This window comes from Saccostrea echinata, unplaced genomic scaffold (genome assembly GCF_033153115.1).
Source record: "Saccostrea echinata isolate AGI-Se365-2 ecotype Australia unplaced genomic scaffold, CSIRO_AGI_Sech_v1 ptg000010l, whole genome shotgun sequence".
Taxonomy (NCBI): Eukaryota; Metazoa; Mollusca; class Bivalvia; order Ostreida; family Ostreidae; genus Saccostrea; species Saccostrea echinata.
Genome location: NW_026889759.1, coordinates 2,109,188 through 2,133,249, shown reverse-complemented (window position 1 = coordinate 2,133,249; position 24,062 = coordinate 2,109,188). Strand labels below are relative to the sequence as shown.

Below are 24,062 nucleotides of genomic sequence, written 5' to 3'. Positions count from 1 at the left end.
ATGGATTTAAATTGTGGAATGGACATTTTATCAAGTGATGTTTAAAGAATTGGGACAAAGCTGGTAACATGGCAACACTTAAGATGCCTGTAGCCAGAATAAGAGATTTAGTTAGATATGCCCACTCTTCTGTAGGTTTAGACTTCCATTTAATTTATTATCTATTTTGTCCTAGATATCTTTTCCTCTCATAATGCAGATCATCCATTGTTAAGATCTGTTCTTTTATTTTGCTTTTGTGACAATATTTGTGGGAAAATGGGACCGTTTTCTTGCGTACATATCAGTTTTTGCAGCGTCTTGTTTTGAAGACTTATTCTTTATGTAGTAAGGTTATAGCCCGTATTTTTATCTGATGTTTTTTTTTCTTTTTTGAAGTTCTTCTGATGGGCTATCTTGTCTTTTTAAGCATACATGCCTTGTGTAAGAAACATGTACCATTCAGATTTTTTTGTATCCTTTTGTTGCACCAGTACTGTAGGTGTTAGGTTGAAATACTTTTCAACAGACTTTAAAAAAAAAGGATCATTGTACAGATAAAACAACACCAAAACAACCACATATTTACGTTGTACAGATTTTGACCAAATTTGGCATATCTCCTGGTTGTGACTGGGTATAGGTATTCAGTGCGGTTCTTGTGATTGGAAGGTTTGCAAACAATTAAATAGACAATGGCACTTCTATGCCTTTTTAAAAACACAAAAGAAAATGGAATTATAGTCTTTGCATACATTATTCCACCCATTGTAGCCAGCATTTAATTTTATTGAGTAAAAGACCCAGTTGGCAAGAGCATTTTCAATAACATTTCAATTAATCTTTCCTCACTTTTCAAACTTTTGTGTGAATGGACTTGCTGGGGAGATTTGGGTAGGTACACTTGTTTGGGCAGTGAATGTTAGTATAATTTTAATCGTTGACTTGAAAATTTTTGTTGGCTTAATTAATTAGCAAATTAAGGTATGTAGTAATTATTGTTGTTTGGATTTGAATACTGCATCAACAACATCTTTTTTTTACTTGATAATAAATAAGATGAATCATATTTAACAAAATTTGAATGCCAACTAATCTCTGCTAAAAATGTGATAATCAGAAGAGATGGTAAATAGTTCATTTAAAACCATTTATGAGTGGGATAGAATGCTAGTTATTCACCACACATAATATCAATACAGTGCCAATATTAACAGATATATTTCAAGCTACGAATTTGTTGCAATTCATGAGTATGCAACTTACTTGTATTTTTAAAGAAATGAAGGTTTACAGTTGATTAACTTTCAGAAATTATATTCAGAAGTGATCTTTGGCTGTTAACAGCTAGGAAATTAAATTAGAAGAAATAGAAATTCATAAGTTGCAGTTTCATCTTTTATCATTGTTGATGTTTTTTTTTTTTGTTTTTTTTTTTTTTTGGAAATGAATGCCATTAATTTTCAATATTGAATCAGATATACTGTATAATGGACAGCTGCAGAAAATATCCTGGTAATTTGATCCATGTAAAATGATAAGATATATTTGTTATTAGAACATATTGATGCTTTGAATTGATTTGGTTTCTTACAGAACAGGATATTAGGAAAAAAAGTTTTCAATAAAACTCAATTCACTAAGCTCTTTTTAATTTTTCTGAAATGAGAGAACATATCCTTATACCATTATCTGTGACTTAATTATTCTGCAAGTCATAATCCAAAATAACAAGAAGCTTGACAACTAAGGAATTGTGTATTATCACATTTGTTTACACACCTTTAGATTTATCAATCATGATTTGAAGATTTCTCCATGACTAGTTAAGTTCTATACAAAAACTGATAGAGTTATTTGCTTTAATATCACACAGTGTTATGAAAACCATGCACAATTGAAGAGTTTGAGACACACAATCTCTGAGCAATTTCCATTCTCTTCTCAAACACTATGGTATACCTCTTACAGAGTTGACATGAATGTGAACAAAACAATCTCTCACAATCTGGGTATAAAATTCTGCATGTTTATTGATTTGTTGTAGAGATTAAATGTTTGTCAACTACACTTTCCTTCTTAAAACGTGAACTTTATAGACCAGTAGTGTTTAACTGGGGGGACAAGTCTTATCAAAAATGTAAATTCTTCAACCCCCTTTTGAGAAGAGATTTTGAAACTAAAAGCTCATAATCCAATATTATGACCAAACAAGCATATTCAGTTTGACTCTTAATATCCCAGGGGTTTCTGAATGGAACTGAGTACGTCTTAGTCTGATTCACTTGAAAGAAGAGTCACAAAAAGAGAACATTTCACTATTAAATTGAATAAAATACAAGCTGGTGACAAGAAATTGCAATATTTGATGTTTATTTTTGCACTGAAGTTTCATAGGTTGTACATAGACTTAATTATAGGTGCTCAACAGAGTGTCACATTACACCCTTTTATCTACATGCAGAAGTTCAATACCACATATGTTTTGTATGAATGAAAATATTTTGGTTCGATATAGCCTTTAAAAAGCTACAAGTGTTTTGTATTGAACCTCATTTAGAATAGAAGAACCTATATGACTGATATACAAAGTCATCGAAGAGAGACGCACTACTATTACGAATCTTGATCCACAAATGCAGGATTATCTGAAGAGGGTAGATTTCTGTTTGTTCTTTTGGATAAACTTTTGAAACTTTGCTTATCTTTGAACTGGACCCAGGCCAAAGACATTTTTGGGGTTGAGAAGTGACAATTTTTACATTGTAATCTGCAAGGAATTTAATGCAGATGGTTTTAAGTTAAGGATTATAATAGAATGATGGAGATTGAGCATTGCAAATTGAACTTGGATACAAAAAGAAGAAGTAAAATCCCTGTCAGGGTATTTATTATTCACTATTTATTTTTCATTTTGTTAATTTATTTATAAAAGTCATATTTATTTTTGAAAGTACTAGTTTTCAAGAAATGATTTTATATCTTGAAAATAATGAGATGTCTTCTTTTTTTCATAGATAAAGAATGGGGTCTGTATTTAAAAAAAAAAAAAAGATTTGCTTATTTTCTGATCTTTTCAAAAGGTCAGTTTTTTGGTTGCTGATGTTTATTAACTCTGAGTTAAAATTCATTTTTTCTTTAAACAAAAGTGTGCAAATTAATTAAGTAGGACTTTGCATGTTGAAATAAGGGTGAAATGAGGTATTCATATTTTCTTCCTTCATAAGAACTGAAATTGGAACATCTATTAAGGCTTCTTGTTCCCCAGCTGGCAATTATTTCTTTTATATATATAATGAAGGAGTTTTATAGACATTCACTGGAAAAATTAGAAAATTTGATGATATTGAAGTGTACACTAAACATATTACCATACCTAAGAAGATAATCAGTGAAGTGAATATCACATCCTTCAGTAAATACACCCTATAATGATAAATAGTATTTCTGTAATATACCAAAGCCAATTCTTTGCATGCTATGAGAAAAAAATAACTGTATTGTCCTCCTTATTTCACTGTCTGAAGTCAGCTATAACATTACATAGAAATTTTAATTCAAATGTATTTTCTCATTTCTGTGATATTTTACCTGTTTGTACAATAACTAATCGCTTGTTGTACATTTTCACACCTGACATGAGATTGCATGTGTGCCACCAAGCTTAGATTAAGTTTGATAAATGGGGAAATGATGTTCTTTTAGCCTGTGACATATGCTTTACATCGAGTTCCCAGTCTAAGACATTGTACGTAATATAGTCTGAATGTAGGAATATAACAGCTGGAACTTTGACAGACAGGTAGGCAAGGACTCTTGTGTTTATGGGATATTATTTCACGTCTGATTTTAATTTTCGTTTTTTTTAAAAAGACATATGAAGTAATGCTTGACTTTTCTGGACTGTTTCTGGATCCTTTACTCTCCTGTTTAAAAAATATGATACTTTTCACTTTCAAATTTTCAGAAAGAATATTGGATTAATGTATGAGTTTTTTGTTGACATGTAGCTTTGATAGCAATTCTTAGCAAATATTTAGATCAGTCAATATATGATCGATGAAGTTGTCAAGCCAACAATATTTCTCTTCTTTTCATATCATATTTTAGTTAAATCTACTTTTTACAGTATAATTGGTCAATTTCCGTAAATCTTGTAATATTCTTTTTATGTAATAATCCTTTGATGATGATCACTTTTGTTGCACTGTATATGGGGAACAGGAAATGCAGTTTAGATGGCCAGGGTACTTGTATTTTATAACTTCAAATATGTTGGCCTTTTTAATGTTCTAAAAAATTAGAAAGAAATTGATCTGAATATGTTGCCTTGCGCAAAGTAATTCATCTTCATGCATTGTACGTCAACAAACATAAAAATCTTCATAAATGTTTAGATTAACTCATTATAAATGCAAAACTTATGCATTAAGTCTTCATTGAAGGAAACAAAGATTTTAGTGTTAGCATCAAGTTCAGGTGTCCCCTGTATTTATTTGTCTTTCAATCTGAATTTATTTTAAATTCTAATGAATATAAATATTTGGAACAATAGAATTTTTTTTATTATTTAGAAGCTATGTAAATTTCAACACCTTAACTACAACACATTAAGAACACTGGTAAGAATTAGGGTATGAAAATAAGTCATTTTATTTGCATGTACTAATAATAAGCAAGGTAAGTATAAAACTTGTAATTTAAGAAGAAATAGTGATCAATTAAAGTGACCAAGCACCTGTTGTAAGCCAAGGGCACCTGATGTATCATATTTCATGAGCTAGCTGTCACAAATATTGGTCAGTAAAATGCATAGTGATATTGAAGTATTTGACAACTGGACATCATTTTAAACTTTCATACTTGACCATTGGTCAGTTCTGTAAATTTACATTGGGATATGAGTGGTCTTTGAGGTTTCCGTACATTTCTGAAGTCCAGAGCTTTTCATGCCGTTGTCGTAAGGGAACATTAACATGTACCCTGCCCTGATTGCTTCGTGAAGTGTCAACAATCTGAACTTTATAACAACAATACCATACAATGCTGGCAAATGCTCCATGGTTGAATGATTTAACCGAGAGAAGTAAAAATTCAGTCTTGGCCTCTCCCCTTCGGAGCTTTTTTTTGACTTCTTACTTGGAAGAAGCAACCATTTTTGGACACGAAATTTTTCGCAAGGAATGGTGAAATGTGTTGATTAAATTCTTTTGTATAATTGAAAAAAAGGAAAACATGGCTTTATCAGTATTGAAAGGATTGACCAAATTAAAGGTAAATTACTTTTGTGTATTTCTCTAGAATTTAAATAACATTTTTTAAAATATTATTTATGTTTAGATTTGATATCATCATTTGATCTCTACTCCGTTTAATAGGATTTCAGCACTTAGACATATTCAGCTACAAATAATAGATTTAATTTTGTCAATATTGAAAGGAAATCTTTGAAAATTATGTGGAAGATTTTTTTCAATAAGTAAGCTCTTTTGATGATTTTATTAGATGTGTCCTCATTTATAATTTTGCAAAATTGGAAGATTTTACAACAGATGGGAGAATTTTTTTTTCATTGACCTATTTAACAAAAAAGACTTAACAAACGGTTCAATTCAGGATATAACATACTTTCAGAATATCAGATGACTAGAGTTAAGAATTTGATTGCTTGGTTAAGCAGTGCGTAGAATGTGTATCACTGGATTGATTGAGGGTTTAATTGAAATTCTAGGGTTAAAAGACTAGAGGGAGTTTTGCATGATTGGTTTACTTTGAAACTAATTTACATGTAAAATCAACATTAAACAAGTACATCTTTCACCCATGTCTGTTTATAAACATGGAATTTAAAAAGTAGGCCAAAGAGAGATTTATTCATTAGCATGCATGGTTGGAGAGAAAGAGAGAGAGCTTTTCCTCCCATAGAGATGAATGAAAAACACAAAATATGCCATGTATGATGTAGATGTATGATTGGTTTAAATTGACATTTCTTGCTGAGTCCACTGCAAGTCTTTTTTTCTTTAAAAAAAAAAAACTTTAAGTCATGATGTAGTCAATAAGTGGACTTTTTAAAATTTATATGGGCAGTGTGAAGGGGACAATGCAAAGGATAGGAAAGGAGAAAAAGAAAGTAAAATAAAAAGATTTTTTTCTTTCTATAGCTGAAAAACTAGGAATCTTCCCTCCCCCAGCATCTCTTATCTAGCAGTATTGGATTAAATAGATTTACATTTAAAAAATTCCTTTTCCCCAGCTTTTTTCACAGTTCACAGAGCTGTTTTCATTTTCTTTTGCAGTGCACAGAAACTGCATCCCTTTCTTTTTTCGCTCAGGTGAGCATTTCTTGTCACATTTTATCCAGTGTCCATCTATCTGTCCATCTGTAAGCTTTTCACATTTTTGACTTTTTCTCCAGAACCACTGGTCCAATTTCAACCAATTTAAAAATCTTTTTCTCAAGAAGAATAAAGCCATGATTAGTCATAATGATAAATCTTCTTCTCCAGAACAGCAAAGCTGTTGGTTAATCTAATAAATATGAAAGCATCCTCAGCTAGTGTAGATTCAAGTTTGTTCAAATCACAACCCCTTGGGCTAGGGTGGTGTCAAAACGGGGAATCAAAAGTTTTACATAAAAATATATATAGAAGAAAATAAATCTGACACACAGCAGGGCCATATTAACTCAGGTGAGTATTGTGGCCAGTGGGCCTCTTGTTGTTTACTTTTTCAATTAATTTGATGCATGTACTCCATAAGCTTGGGCATATTCAATCATTTATCTTTTTTGTCTTTCTATACATTTTCACACATGGGAAGTCCATGTTTAAAATGTGTTAAAATATTAGAAATGATGTCCTATTTGTGGCAATAGGATACATTGGAATTTTGCACATTGAGAGCTTTGCTGTTCAATCAAGGAGTCAATCTGCCGAAGGAAATATCACCTCATATGGAGATTAAAGCTGAAACAACATCTAGGTTGATAAATCTTCATACCATTTTAACTAAGAGAAAAATACTAGATACATGTACTTTTGGACCTTCTGAAATGATGATAGTAATATTTCCTTATGTCTACTAGTAGTTGTTTGATTGTCTATAGGACATTTAATTAAGTATAAACCTATCTTTGATGTTGACTAATAATGACTGTAATAAAACTACTGGTTATTGGTTTGACAAGGGGCAGACGATCTATGATTGATTCGTATTCCATCACCATGCACCCGAGGTTACAAAGCATTACAGGAAAAGTTGCACCTACTTATGTGTTTAATAGCAGTGTAACTATCTCCATAATATCCAGTGATTTCTTAATAATCACTGTGAATCATTCTCATCTGATACACTATTAAGCTTTACTGTAAGTATTTGGTTGAAGAATGGGGTTTTTAAATGTTCTTTTTCTTTTCTTCATCTAAATTTCAACAATAGGAAAAAGAATTAATTAATTTAATTATTTTTTGTAAGTTTTGTAAGCTGCTAGATTTTAAGATATTTTTTGCATTTTTTGAAATTAAAGAATAAATATGTATAAGATCACCTTTCTATGTAGAAATTCTAAAATTGTCAATGCATGGCCATAAATCAGTGATTAGTTCCCTTTGAGGGTTTGCGTTACCTTCCCAAGATTTTTAAAATCTTTGAGAAAATGGTGATATAGCTTGAGTATTGATTGTTGTATATGTCAATCCTTCCTGAAGTCCTGCCAGATCATAAATTTGGAGGGCTCCCCGTGTATTCATTGTCACAGGTAGATAGCTTGCAGCCAGGTAGGAATTTGATTCGGATTACATTTACCATTATATTTCTTAACAAGAGTAAGTCATTATTGTGCGTGTACGTTTACTTCACTTCTTTTGATGAATTTCATGGCTAAGTTGGTAAATGGCACATATTTTTTTTTTTAAATGAATTCATATATTTGTATGCTAATTTGGTCTTTGTTAAGATGTTTGAAAAAATTTAAATGCCACTCTAAGGTCAAATTTTTGATAATTAACAATTCAAATTACACCTGGTCAACTTTTGTTCTTATTTTAATGTAATCAGCCAAAAGAAAAAGGGCAAGTTTCATCAAGTCTTCAAGAGGTATTGAAATATGTATAGAGATTTTTGTTACCCAGTAATAACGACCAGGTATGTTGACCTAGCCAGACGCACCCCAGTTTTATTATATCAGTTTAAAGAAAGACTCCAAATCAATAACACATTCCATCTGTGTATTGAACAAGTTATGTCACTATTCAGGGAGCACAATAACTTTTGAATGCATTTTACTGTGAACTAAATTTCAAAAAAAAAATGTATTGGTACACGTATTTTCATACTTTTTCATGTGATGGAAGGAATAAATATGGCTTATAAGAAATTAAAATGTTGAAGTCGTAAATGAGGAAGTAATATATTCCTTTCTCACTTGATTCTGTTTTACTGATTTCTGATAGATGCATATATCTTATAGGTTGGCAACATGTGTTGGGCCAGAATTGTTTTCTTTTTTGTGATAAATGGATTTTTTTCCATCATTTGTATCATTGATCTTGACAAGAAGAATGTTTGATATCTCTATGGATATAAATTTGCTTTAGCTTAAATTATATTGTGATATAATGCTCAATTTATACAACTTTGTAAGCTAAATTTGTTTTAAAATGTAGCATGAGAATTAGTGTTCTATTTTTGTCAAAGGAAATATTATTTCTGAATGTTGCTTTAATTTGGTACGATTTCTTGTTACAGAGGAACCCATCTGACTATTTAGCCAGGAAAAAGGAAAAAGAGGAAGAGGAACAAAGAGAGAAACAAAAGTTCCCACGACGATCCAAGAGCTCTGCAGACAAAGATTACACAGCCAAACGCAGAAGTTACATTCCAGACAGGAAGAATGAAGATAGTGATGCAGCTCGGGAGAAGCGATTAAACCGTCGGTCCCTAAACCTTGAAAACAGAACAGAGAAATCCAGGGCCCCTGACAGGCCACTGTCCTCGCATTTAAGGAGTGATAAACCAGAACCAAAATCTAGAACTCAGCCAGAAACCGAGACCTCAACATCCACAAGTCCCACTCGTCTAGCTTCTACAAAGAAAACTCGAGCTCCCCCTCCACCCTGTTCTCAAAGTAAAGAATCTAGAATCCCAGTACCATCTGGAGCAGGAAATCCGGAGAGACCTCCAAGAAGAAAGAAATCCAGCAGTGGTGAGGAACCTACATCACCAAAGACTACAGAGAGCAACAACCCTGGTTCTCCTAGATCTTCTTTTCTCTTCAGCGAAGATCAGCAGGGAAAACCCATTGAACCTGCACCTGTAGAAGAAGTCTTTGTGTCTGCTGTAGAATCTAATGTCTCTTGTTCTCCAGAAAGTGTATCTTCAGGTGTAATTCCAGAGGAGTCAGGAACTGAATCTGAACCACTTAACTCTGAAACAACAAGTGAAGAATGCATTACTGTGATAGGAAATAAAGCAAATGGAGAAACAGTGAATTCTGAACATCATCCAGATGAGAAGGAGAGTATTATTGTGAATCATTTAGATATAAAACTGATTGAAATTGTTCCAGAAGTTTCTGAAGAAAAGGAAACCACAAGCAAAGTTGTATCCTTTTCTAAGGAACATACTGAAATTCCAAATCCAGACACAGTATCTTTGTGTAGTATAGACTCAATCCCTCCAGATCTGCCAAATTCTGCACCACCTCCACTCCTACCAAAACACCCAGACACTGCTTCCATTGGAGAAGAAGCAATTGTAATTGAACAGGAAGTCAAAGTCATAGAAGAGGAAATTGTAAAAACTGAAGAGGTTACAGTAGAGAGTTCTGGACTGCCTAATTTTAGTGACATTAGTGTTAAAGACAATCTTGCTGAGGAATACAATTCTGAGAAAATGTCTGTTGAAGTAGATTCAATAGTACCTAGTGAAGATTCTTTGGAGATCAGCGCTTCATTGAAAGAAGAGAAAGAGTTTAAGGAGGTGGACTCAGATGCTGATTCCGATTTATCAGACATTCTCAATCAGAATGGCTCATTCACTCCAGGTAAGTTCATTATAAGTGGGACGAAAGCCATGTGAGGTTAAGGTATGAAAACTGAAAGTAGACAGTGATGTATGATTATTAGAGTTTTATGATGAACGGTAACATAAAAAAGTCATTTAGGCTCCAGTTAAGAGTGTAACTTATGATTTCTGATTATTCATTACAATGGAAAAATAGATTGTGTTATAGATAGTAAAAATCAAGCTTTTACATACCATACAATTTTGTCATCAGTTTAAAAAAAAATCAAATTGATGGATTTCAATGAATTGCACATTATGAATGATATAAAAGGTGTTTAGTTAACTTGTAAATTGGAATACATATTCAAGGTAAATTTGTAATGGAAGAAATCTGTATTTTTGAATCAGGAGATGACAAAACTGACCATCATATCCCTCTGAATCTGATGGACGATGAGATAGAAGACTGTGGTGAGATACAGCTTCTCTCTCACAGCACCAGTGTCCAGTCGCCCACATCTCAGGCAGACTCGGCCTTCGAGGACATGGTCAACTCCAACCAGGTGAGCCTCAGCAGCACCCTGGAGGATGTCAAGGATGAGGTCATCTCAGACACGGTGGAGCAGGTCAAGGTCACTCTGGCTGAAAGTGAGCCAACTTCCGAGTCCTTGCCATCAGAAGATGCCATGGTAACTAAGACTGAAGCCAAGCCTGAGTTTGTTCCCACTGCCTCTGAGGTGTCTTACCAGACTCATTCATCCTACGTAACGGAGGTACCACACACAGAGACCAAGATTTTTGTTAAAAAGGCACAGCAGTTTTCTGAGACTGTTAATCAGCCTCCCAAGATGACAATCCGATCCACTTCCAAGGAGATGTCTGATGAGCACCTGCAGAAGGTAGATGGAGAGAGGAAGGCTGTGATTAGTCAGTCCATGGTGAAGAGGAGGGGCATCACAGAGTTTGCAGTGGTTTCAGCAAATGATGGTAAGACTTTTTTTCCTACAGTCTTTAATGCAAAGTACTTGGATCTGTATACCTGTGCCACTGTAAAAAAAAAATTGAGGAGTACTTTCAAATCTATAGTACTTCATTCTTATTTTATTTCTTTTTTTTTTACTTAATTATCCACGTTACCTGAATTTATTTTTATGCCTCTATTCATTACTTACCTGTACGATCAAAGAAAGATAACCCTCACGTTTTCACAGCTGATTAATTCGGACAGATAAAAGGATTGGCATATTTGAAAAGAGCTGTATTTATTAAATAACTTGATTCTAACAGAGAGAGAATGTAATTGAACTTTTATACAGTTTGTACAATTAATTTATTCAATGGCAAGATCACGTTGATTCACGTCTTCAGGTGCAGACCATACAGGTAAAGTTTGCTAACCTGTTTTCCCATTTTAGAACCTGTTTAAGGATTTGACAATGATATGTGCTTGTTTTTTTGCTATTGTCACCTTGAGGTAGGACAGTTTCAAAACTTAAATTAAGGTTTTTTTTCTTATTTTCTTCATTTCCTGGTTGTGTTATGAGGTGGATCTATTTGTGTTTATGAATTATGACATGAAAGCTTTTTCTTGCGGAACTTATATGCAGACAACTTTTTAAAATGTAGACACTGTAAGGTTGGTTAGTTTTTTTTTAATATTTGGGTTTTAAAACTATTGTTAAGGGATTTTATGGTATTTTTCTGTTCTTTTTTTCCCATAACAATTGAAATGTATCTTGTACTGTATTGAAATGATACTTTCCCAGACTGCCAACTATTGTGTATGTATGAAGATATTTCACTTTAATTGTCAAGATTTTTTAACTTAAATTCCTTCTTGAGAAGTTAGCAAATTATACAATGATTATGGTTATACTTAAAATTTCAAATAAAGAAAATGAGAATTATTAGCATATCAGGTGATTTAATGCAATAACAGACCAGTAATAATGTATTAACATTATTTTACAATCACTTTTGTCCTAGGAACAAAAAGTATCATACTAGCTAGAATGCACGAGTTCTATTATGATTCAGTTCTTTAAAAAAGAGGAATTTAAGTTATGTAACTCAGACAAAACTGGTGAAATTGTCTGAGTCAGTGTCTAATTCTTGAAATTATGAAAACAGATAAGCACAAGAATGTTGTTAAATGTAAAGAATCAAACACTTAGGTTGTGGCCTTGTCTTATTCCTCCATTGACACTATTGTGTGCTAATTGACCAACAAACATGATTAAATCAACAAGTTGTTTAAATTCCTTTGGCTATTTTCTGAGGGCTAAAGTCTTTGACAAACTGAAATGGTCAACTGTTGTAGGCATTAGATAACCATCACTTCACATGTCTTATTATCTCCTACACAAAAAAGCCAGGGTTGTTGAGGGGAGATGGGTCATTGCTTGCTAGGGGGTTGATGTAATATGTAAAGAGAAAAAAAATCCCACTTCTTTTCCATTCACTTTAAGGAGCCCTTACCAAACAGGTTAGTTTTCCTTGCTTCCTTATTTGATTTTCATTGCTGTAATTTTTATATGTGACCAAAAAAGTATATAATACCATGGAATTGATTTAGTTCTTTAGATTTTTAATTATTAATTAAAGGCTTAGCAAGTAATTTTACAAGTATCAATGTAAATAGCTGCAGCATGATGTTTTGTATTGATTACAATGTTCATCTAAGTTTACACACACATGCAGTGGAGGTAAATTAATACTGTGTTAACGATTTCGCTATTTAGGTTTGAATTTCACAAAGAACTGCTTTCCAAGCAGTAGAAAAAAAGTGACATTGGGTTACAATTTGTAAAGAAAGGTATTGTTTGAAAGAATTGATTTCATCTATTGATTTTGAAGCAGATATATACTTAACTTTGAAAAGTCTTGAGTGATATGGGTAGTTGGTATTCTAAACAGACTTCTGTATTCAGGTGGTGGATGGTCGTACATATTATTGGATTGTCTTTGCTGAGACAGTTTCTAAGTGACTTATCACCTCACTGAATAGCCATGTTTGTTACCGAATTTATGCCAAATAAGCGTACTGAATGGGTGCTATAGAAGGGTGTGTAAGGCTTTTATGCGACCCAAGATAAAACAGGAACTTGGCAGGATGCCGGGTACCATCTAGCCGTACCTTTGTAATGTGATTACACATGGGACAAAAGTTAACTGCAATTCACTGGAATTGTGGATCTCCGAGATTCTTGAGATTGTTTTGTTTATCTGAGCATATATAAGGACAATAATAGCCAGTATCTACTTTCATTTTTAAACTTACCTGTATAATCTTTTAATTTGTCTAATCACATTACCTGCGATATTAATCTACTTGTCCAAATGTTGATTTTGGCTATTGTAATCTTGTAAATTAGTGTTATAAGTGCAGGAACAAATTCATACATGGTGTAATATTGTAAAATTGAGCCATTAGTTATGAGAATAGATCTGTGATCAATATCCAAAACCCGTGGTTGGCAGCCGGTGAAGAAGTGCCAGGATGCGGATATATTATGTGCAGAAAACAGGTGAGATAATGGACGTAACTCTGTTTCCAAGATCAACATCATAAAATGGCACTTATAGTATTCCAATCCTTGATGGGTTCTGGATGTCGATATTTCATAGCCTCAAGGGTAATGGAACAAAAAATACTATGCTGAAAAATTTGCAGTCTACTTAATTTGTAAGTAAATCGGGCTTGAGTTTAAGATACTTCAAATTTATTTCCAGAGAATTATGTGTCATTTTGAAATTATTTGCAAATTAATTTCAGTTATTTTATAATGTGTATTGATTAAAATTTTCTTCTAGTTTCAAAAAAAAAAAAAAAACATTGAAGTAGATCAAAATATATATATACAGATGGATTAAACTAAAATTTGTTAGGAAGTGAAAAAATTTTGAGGTCTTAATTATTTCTCTTAAATAAACACAAGAACAAAGTGAAAACAATTAAGTGGTAATGAACTAAGTCATTAAGAAGGGGTAATTATCGTCACTGACAAGGTAAGTGAGGTTAATTGGCATTTTACAGAATTACAGGTGTAATTAGGTAAAGCCTTAGTTACCTATGCAGAAATTCGATTTCCTCAGTTCTGCTGAGGTGGTCAAGGAGTTGGTCACTTTGGTGTTGTAGTGTGCTGCAGTTTGGGGAACTGAAAGAGGGGAAAAAATCATTGTCTTAATTACTTTTGGTAATTCTTATCCACGTCCTAGATCTACCTGTATTTTAGGTATTGATCATACATATATAATTCTGCATCTATCCTGGAGATTGTTAACAAATCATGGCAGTGGCTGAGGACAACAAAATTAAGATAACAGGTAATGATGGATTGTTATCTGTTTCCTTTTATTGTAGTGCATGGACAATTGTGTACTGATGTGTCAACTATTTGTGTTATGTAGGATTTATCTTATCAAGGTATATGGGTATATTTGTATTCATACCTCTAGCTATACTGGTCTGGATGTTTCAGGAAAGACTAATTATTAATTAATGGACACTCCCCAGTCTTCTCCCTTTCTCATTTATGGTATGTAGCCGGTCTCAAGACATCATTTACTTGTTTAAGACAACTTTGTGGATTTATTTTATTCTCAAAATTTGTGCACATCAATTTCGGTAATCCTATATTGGTAAAGTTGTTTGTAGAGCTTGGCAAGCAAATATTTTTTGATTTAATATGGTTTTGTTATTATTATGAAATTCAGTTCATGTAGATTGGACATTTATATGGTGAAGGTTTTTCATTTTGAGGACATTTATATTATGCAGGGTATACATTTTGATATAAATTGAATCTTGTTCTTAAAGTAAAAACATTGCAAAAAGGCCTTTTCATTTTAAAATATTGTTATACATTCATACAATAGTGATTCTCTTTCTTTTGTTTAACATCAGGTGGTTTAATAATTTAAATATGTCATTTCTCTTCCACTTTTCCCCCCCAAAAAATAATGTTAATGCTTTTTCATATCAACAGCATAGGGAAAATGCTAAAACTGCTCTTAATTCTGCAGATATATATAATCCTCTGAATAAATTTTGCATAGAATTAATATAGGCCATAGAAAGCAATAGTGTAATTGAGCACTGAGCAGTGAATGTCATTGTATATCTATACAAAGGTTTATGCCCATGGTATCTAAAAATTCATTATCTCACCATCTTAACCAGTAGAGATATGTGTGGAAATTTAATTTATAGTCAGTCTGGAGGGGTTTTAAAATAATCAGAAAGTCTAAATACCCTAAAATTTATGACAAATGAACATGAATGGAGGCATGATGAGAGATTACAGACATTAATGTTTTAATCTGTAGACAAATCAAGACATGTAGGATATATTATATTAAAAACTTTCTGTTGGGGAACAAGCTCGTTGCCCACACTCACAGCAGATTTAATAAATGAGATAATATTCATGTATGTAAGAAACAGCAACTGCATTAATATATGCATATTTATTATTCTTTTATGGGGGAGTTTTTTAAAATAAGGTGAAAAGATGTGGGACAGAGACCTGGTATAATTTTTACATTTTCTGCATATCAAATTGATATTTGATATGATTTCTTTAATATCTTAAAAATGTCTGCATATGCAGTGATATATATGTTGTGTTACTTGGAAGGGCAAGATTTTTGGCCTTTGTGTTGGTTGTCATGCAAGCTCGGGGCAATGGCAAGACACTAAGGCCAGATGTAACCTCCAGGCCTGTTGGTCGTTATCAGAAGGGTTGACATTAATTTTTTCACCCTTTCTAGACAATATTTCCTGAATTGTCAGAGATGTACCTACATAATTAATTTTACCTGGCCAGATTAACGAAACAAACAGTGGCCACAAGTATAGGGTGAGGCTTATCTAGATTGGAGTGAAAAGTTTGAACAGTTTCAAACCAGGTGCATCAGAGAGATCGAGATACAGGGTCTTCCAGTATACCTGACTAAAGAGGGAGATTATTCAGTGAAATACACCTGCTTATATATCAAACATTGGGCAAAAGCCCTATTTAGTTGACTTTATAATTTCTCTGACTTTGTGGCCGAGGAATACTTTTTTGCTAAGTGCTAAACAGTATGAAATTCAAAGGAGACTGAATTTGCATGAGGAATTGATTTATATGAGCAAATATTTGTGAGATTGTTGTTAATGTTATGAAATGGCAGACATTGAAACCTTTTCATCAAATGCGACTCTAATTCTTCATATTCCTGAAACAGGTAATGCAAATACTCAACACAAAAGTGCCTGGCCCTCTGAAAAAAAGTGTTGATCAGTCAAAGAAAGGGACGGCTGAAACCTCCAGTTATTCTACTTTTAAACCATTGGTTTGAATGAAAAGTAAACATTTGAGGAATTTAATTTTCAAAGAATTTCATTCTTTTCAATATGTGATTAAAAGATAGAATATAACAAGAATTTAAATACAACTAAGTAAATATTGAAAATTCTTAAGGAAGGATATATATATGGGTAAGTGAATTATTATTGTCGGAGTATGAATATTAAAAAGAACATGCATGATCATACCCAAGTGACATCATCAAGTCCTAAAAAAGTCGCATGTTTAAAGCTGTGCTATAAGTAGAGGGACTTCTTATCTTTCTGTCTGTCAGACGGATATCCAACAGGTAGGTAAACATTTTAACACCGCCCGACCAGGTAACTCCCGTTTACGTCACTGTCCTTAATTTTGCATTCGATTAAAAGAGAAGCCATAACTGTTTTAGTGCAATGATAATTTGCCGGAGGTGTCATTGGTGAAGCATTGTGTGCTTCGCATGTGCATATATATCTGACAGGTATTAAAGATTCATATTTTTTTTATTTTTCATTTGATGACATTGTGATTTAAACCTTCAGGTGTACTTGCGTGTAATTAATGTGTCTGAGTCACATTCTTTTTTTACTTAGAGGAAGGTGGATGTACATTTAGAGGTTATTAGATTACGTTTAAAATCTTCTAAGAAAACTTTTGGATTAACTCACTAGACTGTGTGAATTAGAGGATTAAAAATAACACTTAATTTGACTGAAGAATTTTGATGGTATGTCTCTGTGTAGTACATTTACCCTGAAATGAATCAGTGTATTTATCTAATGTTAGATAGAGTTACCTGTTTGAACGTCTGCTTCTGTTTGTCTTGGGAAAGGTGGCTTAGGATTTTATTGATTTGTTTCAGATCTCATAGGGAAACAAAAGTAGGCATGCATGGTTGATAGAAATGTATGGACTGAAAATCTGCCAGTGATCAGCACTTTTTTACCAATTTTCTTTGAAACAGGTTGAAAGTTGAAGTCTTGATTTGAAGTTTATTTAAGAAAATTATGTGTTTCAGAGAGTAAGCAAGCAGATGTCAAAAGCAGTGTTGTATTAGAGGTGAATGACAACAAAGATCTTCATTCACCAGTGAAGTCCAAAGGAGCACCTATAAACTTTGATGAAGTACCTCCCAAAGTAGACCTTTATAGTCAGAATGTTGTACAAGAAGATGGAAATACGGACACTGTAAACAGGGAGTCCATAGCAGACTTAAACTCCACTAGGAAACAGTGGGAGACCATCTTACAGAGTTCTGGCAAATCTGACCCAAGTCCTGCAAAGGTAACTCCCAAGAAATCAGGCACACCAGTCAAACATTGGGAAGTAAAACTTCCTTATAAGCCCAATTCATCTTCCAAAGCTATTCCTCAACCAGAAGTCGAAGACGCACAGCCAAAAAAATCATTCAAAATGGAGGACGACCCTTACGCAAATGAAAGTGCAATCGAACGTGAAATTCGTCTTGCAAACGAAAGAGAGGAGATGTTGCGAAAAGAACAAGAAGAACGCATGGAACTTTCCAAACGACAGAATGCTTCTAAAAATCAGGTCAATACGAAAATGTTTGAAAATGAAAACAACAACACCGAGTTTAAAACAATGTACCATGAGATGACGGAGGCTGATCGGGGATCAGAGCTTCAGAAACGAGAGACATTGATTCAACAGGAAATTGAGGAGCAGAAAGAAAGAGAGGAGGCCTTGACAACAAAGCCCCCACCGGCTGTCACCCCTCAGGTTAGTAAGGGTCAAATCACACATAAATTCTCTTGATTTCAGGTAACAAATCCAATATTAATTGAACCATGTAAGGTGCATGATTGTAGCTATTCTGTGTAGAATTTATCGTGCTGAATATAAAGGAATATAAAAGGAAATATTTTATGATGAATAATGCATGATGAGAGAATATGTGTTACTATAAATTATTAATGTGAAAAATATAAGCAACCACTGACTTGTAGATTAAGCACATAAATGTACATGTATGTTAAATAGTGAAAAGGAGGCTTGAAAAAAAATAAATTTTGATGAAAGCATAAGTTAACAAATTACAGTGGGGGTGCTGTTTGACCAATTGAAAAGGCTGTTTGATAAATCTCTAAAGATGAAAATAAACTATTACCGGAAAACTCTTCAGCAATTGCATTAAACGCCTAGTAACGAAAAATTCTGATAAAAAGAAAATTCAGCCATCCTACACAAATTTTACTTGATGTGTGTCATTTAACAAGTCAAAATATTGGCATCCAATGAAATTTACAACCTACATACCTGTTCAATAAAATCTTGGCTGAGATTTGACCCAGCCCAAGTTTGTGTGCATAATGGAGTTGGATAACGTATTTGTTGGGTATATAATGAAACACACTGAAAGTTTACGGCTTTTTACCTGATATCATTAAAGATTACTCAATTACCTGGTAGGTTAAAAATTTTAAAATGTGTATGTTTTTTACAGTTTAAAAGCATGTTAAAATAATTGTTGAAGATTGATTTTGTGAGATTAAATGATAAAGTTCTACTTTAGAAATGTAGCTAAATGGGTTTTTGTTCCAATTAAGAGCCTCCATCATTTTAGAATTATTTGATTTATAAATATAAAACCTTGAAAAAAAGATTTTTTTTTTAATGAAAAAAAAACAACTACCGTACATATTGTTATATATGTTGTAGATGATTTATGGCTTTTATTTAAGTATTGCATTAGCCGTCTTATTCTTTATCAATATACCTTGAATGAAGCTTTGTGTGTGTGATTGATTTTATTGGCAACTCACACATGTTACACTGTTTTAACAAGGACTGAATATTTTTATCCACAGGATGAAGAGAATCGAGATAGCAGTAGAGAGAGCCTCATTGCCAAGGAAATTCGTCTCCAGAAAGAGCGAGAGGAAGAAATCGCCAAAAGACACTCACTGAAGAAAGAGCCAGAAGTAAAAGATATAGAACCGGAAAAGGTGGAACCAGTTTCAAGAGAACCGGAAAAGATGGAGGCACCAGTGACCAACAATAAGCAAGTCACATATGAAGAGGCAATTCAAGAACCTTTTCATCATGAAGGAGAAAGCCTTATCGCAAAAGAGTTACGAGAGGCAAAGGAGAGGGAAGAGGAAATTCGTAGGATGAGAGAGCGAATGCAGGGAGGTAACAAGCCTAACCCTGCTCCTGAAACAACAATCAAACAACCACCCAAAACACCTACACAAGAAACAGTGAAAAAGACATGGCAACAATCTCCAAGTGTTCAGTCCCCCAAAATTTCTAGTCACACCCCTTCACGCTCCGTGCGTGTTCAGCCCATTGCAGACTCGGCAGAAGAGGATGAGACAGACTCCAAGCCGGTGGAAAGGAAGGAAACTCCTATTGAACGTGAAATCAGAATAGCAAGAGAAAGAGAAAATGAACTGAGGCGTCAGAAAGGACTGCCATTACTTTCTGAGGTCGTTAAACCAGCAGGGGATGATGTCTCGGAAAAATCCTCAGTGAATGAAGAACCTGTGTCATATAATTACAGAAACAAAGTCAACACAGCGGAGGGAACCAAATCCATGAGAAACTTTGCAACATCAAGGCTACAAAATGAAATTTTAAAACAGAAAGAGAGGGAACACAAGCTTCGAGATGAGGGAAAGATTATTTCAACTTCTGAGGAACACATAGGGACATTAAAATATGCAGAAGTTGCTGGGATTCCTAAAAACGAAGGACCAGTGAAAAGAAATTTTGTAACCAGGAAAAGTACATCAACCCTTCCTCCCCCTGGTGATAGTCCAAGTTCATCAAACACCCCATCCGAAAATGGTGATGTGGAACCCCCAAAGATGTCTCCACAGATCAGCAAGGAAGAGCCAGTCAAATACAAGAGGCCAACTGTTAAAACTGGTGGGGCCTCTTTTTCATACAGGGAGTCTAGAAATCAAGCCGAGTCCAAAATTGAGAAAGAACTGAGGGAGATGAGGGAGAGAGAGGAGGAACTGAAGTAAGTTCTATTGAGGAAATCAAATTTATTAAGATTTTTCATACTCAGCTATGATTACTTTTGTGGTTAAGTTCTAATTGTCATTCTTTTAAATAATTCTTATATGTATGCAGTGATTGATATATTTGTCTAACATTTATATGGCTGCATAAGTTAATTCTCGCAAATCATGATTAATTATCAAAAAAATGATTTGCCTTTATAAAGATGTAACTAACAAGGAAGTAAATTTAAATATTTTTTTTTAAATTAATTTCTAATCATTTTCCTGTGAAAAAGACAAATGTTAGCAGTTCCTTATTATTTTTGTATTTTACAATCTTACCATACTGACTGTTTAATATGTTCTTTTTTGAAAGGAAATCGAGAGGCGGTACACTGAGCCCACCTACAAGTCCGAGGGACAATAATCTCAGCAGCCGGAAAGCACAGTTTGAACAGGTGTGATCAGTATACCCAGAGTTCAACAAGGTCAACATTACCAATAGTTGTGGGTGTATGAGTCACATGATTTCTAAAATTATCAAAGCTTCGTGAAAATATTATTCAAGAAGGAACCATATTGGTAGCTATGCTTCAATACAAATACTAGAATCTTACCAGTTTTGAAAGCTGTTATGTATTGATGATAAGGAGAAGAGCTGTATGGACTCTGTGATATATACTTTATATTTTTTAATATCAAACTGAACAAAGAGAGATGAGGTTACTGTGGTCAGACCAGTACAATATTTTACTGCCACAAATATCAAATGATGGAAATGGCTTTTTTACCGCATTAGGATGAAATATTTGTACATATATTTTAAATATTTTAAATTTTTTGATTTCCATGTATTATGTAATATAACAGTATTACCACACACATTTGATTATGCTTAATTTTTGCAAAACATATATTATGTAATGTGGGTTATGATTTAAATACATATTAACTGTTATGGAATGCATGCAAAAAGTTGACAAAGATTTCTTGTTTGCTTTGCAAGTGTGAATACTATGTATCCAGAATAATGCTTGAGAAAAAAAAATCATTTCATTTATACATTTATTTCCAGGCAAATATAGTACAATCTCATTCATAGCTTGGACATTTGTTAGGTAGTGACTTGCTTAAAACTTGAGTCACAGTTTTGTGATACAGACATGCTGGACAAATTTGCATCTGGGTATTTTTAGCACCAGAAAAGTTGGCCCATTTCAATGAGTTTTTCTTCAAACAGGAAGTGATGCATTGGTCATCTTTTTCATCTGCCAGTAACACAACAATGTCCAACCTATCAGTGAAAATCTCCTGTTCATGTCAAAAGATTAATATTATTGTTATAGCTTTTCAAATTTCATATTTATTCAGAGATAAATCTTGATTTAAATTTTGTACAGGTTCATGAATTCTACATGAATCAGACCCCAATATGATGCTAATTTTATTTATGTACCACACACACACTATATATAAAAGTGTAATAGTGCAAATAATCAACCTTTTTATTGCCATGTTATGATATTAAATAATTATATTGTTAATAAAATTGTACAATATATATGTTATTTTTGAATAAAATATATCTGCCATTATAATAAGTGATTTCCGTATATGTATATTAGGATAGCGGAAAGGAGGGATTCTTTAAGGAAGCTCTGATTAAAGCTCATTTCTCGGAATGGAAAACAGCATGCACAAGATAGGCTGTGAGACATGTCCCTTTTTTTAGGTCACCTGAGTCACTCAGGTGACCTATTGCTATACGTTCTCGTCCGTCGGCGTGCGTCGCACGTTAACATTTGAACATTTTCAGCTTCTCTGATACCGCTTAACCAATTTCAACCAAATTTGGCATATAGCATATATGGGTGAAGGGGAACAAAAATTGTGAATTTCATGGTCCCTGCCCCCCTGGGGCCTGAGAGGTGAGGCTAAAACCACCAAAAATAATGCAATCTTTAAAAATCTTCTTCTTTACTCCTGGAAATCAAGCAGTCAAACTGTTGGCATCATTGTAATAAGCATGGAGCCCTCTACCAAAATTGTGAAATTCATGGCCCCAGGGTCAGGGGTTCTGGCCCCAGGGTGGGGCTATAATAGATCATATAGTGAAAGTGCATTATTTCTTTGAAAATCTTCTTCTCTGCTCCTGGGTATTAAATAAGGGAACTAAGTAATAGTTATGAAGAGCAAGAGTGCCTCTTCCAAAATTGTGAAATTCATGGCCCCAGGGTCAGGGGTTCTGATGTTAGGGCATGGCTCTATAGATTATATAGTGAAAATGCATTAAATCTTTGAAAATCTTCTTCTCTGCTCCTGGGTATTAAATAAAGTAACTAAGTACATAGTTATGATGAGCAAAAGTGCCTCTTCCAAAATTGTGAAATTCATGGCCCCAGGGTGAGGGGTTCTGGCCCCAGGGTGGGGCTATATAGATCATATAGTGAAAATGCATTATTTCTTTGAAAATCTTCTTCTCTGCTCCTGGGTATTAAATAAAGTAACTAAGTACATAGTTATGAATAGCAAGAGTGCCTCTTCCAAAATTGTGAAATTCATGGCCCCTGGATCAGGGGTTCTGGTGTTAGGGCGGGGCTCTATAGATTATATAGTGAAAATGCATTAATTCTTTGAAAATTTTCTTCTCTGCTCCTGGGTATTAAATAAAGTAACTAAGTACAAAGTTATGATGAGCAAGAGTGCCTCTTCCAAAAGTTTGAAATTCATGGCCCCGGGGTTAGGGGTTCTGGTGTAAGGGCAGGGCTCTATTGATTATATAGGGAAAATGCATTAATTCTTTGAAAATCTTCTTCTCTGCTCCTGGGTATTAAATAAAGTAACTAAGTACAAAGTTATGATGAGCAAGAGTGCCTCTTCCAAAAGTTTGAAATTCATGGCCCCGGGGTTAGGGGTTCTGGTGTAAGGGCAGGGCTCTATTGATTATATAGGGAAAATGCATTAATTCTTTGAAAATCTTCTTCTCTGCTCCTGGGTATTAAGTAAAGTAACTAAGTACATAGTTATAATGAGCAAGAGAGCCTCTTCCAAAATTGTGAAATTCATGGCCCCTGGATCAGGGGTTCTGGTGTTAGGGCAGGGCTCTATTGATTATATAGTGAAAATGCATTAATTCTTTGAAAATCTTCTTCTCTGCTCCTGGGTATTAAATAAAGTAACTAAGTACAAAGTTATGATGAGCAAGAGTGCCTCTTCCAAAATTTTGAAATTCATGGCCCCGGGGTTAGGGGTTCTGGTGTAAGGGCAGGGCTCTATTGATTATATAGTGAAAATGCATTAATTCTTTGAAAATCTTCTTCTCTGCTCCTGGGTATTAAATAAGGGAACTAAGTAAGTACATAGTTATGATGAGCAAGAGTGCCTCTTCCAAAATTGTGAAATTCATGGCCCCAGGGTCAGGGGTTCTGGCCCCAGGGTGGGGCTCTATAGATTATATAGTGAAAAAGCACTAATTCTTTGAAAATCTTCTCCTCTGCTCCTGGGCATTTAGGTGATAAACTAAGTATATGGTTATGATGAGGAGGTGGGTCCCTTCCAGAATTGTGAAAGCCATGGCCCCTAGGTCAGGGTTCTGGTGTTGGGCGGGGCTCTATTGATTATATAGTGAAAATGCATTATTTCCTTGAAAATCTTCTTCTCTGCTCCTGGGTATTATTTAAACAAACTAAGTGCATGGTTATGATGCATAAGGATGCCTTTTTAAAAATTGTGAATTTCATGGTCCCAGGGTCAGGGATTCTGGTGTTAGGGC

General features: G+C 33.9%; 1 protein-coding gene across 2 annotated transcripts in view; it reads left to right on the top strand.

Moving 5' to 3' along the window:
* Positions 1 to 21,891, top strand: part of LOC133184124 (uncharacterized) — a 46,969-nt gene extending 25,078 nt beyond the window's left edge. For both annotated transcript variants that reach the window (XM_061318990.1, XM_061318991.1), the window contains 5 exons: positions 8,728 to 10,024; positions 10,396 to 10,974; positions 17,338 to 18,059; positions 19,148 to 20,307; positions 20,667 to 21,891. In XM_061318990.1, the coding sequence (XP_061174974.1) occupies positions 8,728 to 10,024; positions 10,396 to 10,974; positions 17,338 to 18,059; positions 19,148 to 20,307; positions 20,667 to 20,754 (3,846 nt within the window). In that variant the 3' untranslated portion in view covers positions 20,755 to 21,891. The remainder of the gene's footprint in view (positions 1 to 8,727; positions 10,025 to 10,395; positions 10,975 to 17,337; positions 18,060 to 19,147; positions 20,308 to 20,666) is intronic.
* The last annotated feature ends 2,171 nt before the right edge of the window (positions 21,892 to 24,062 follow it).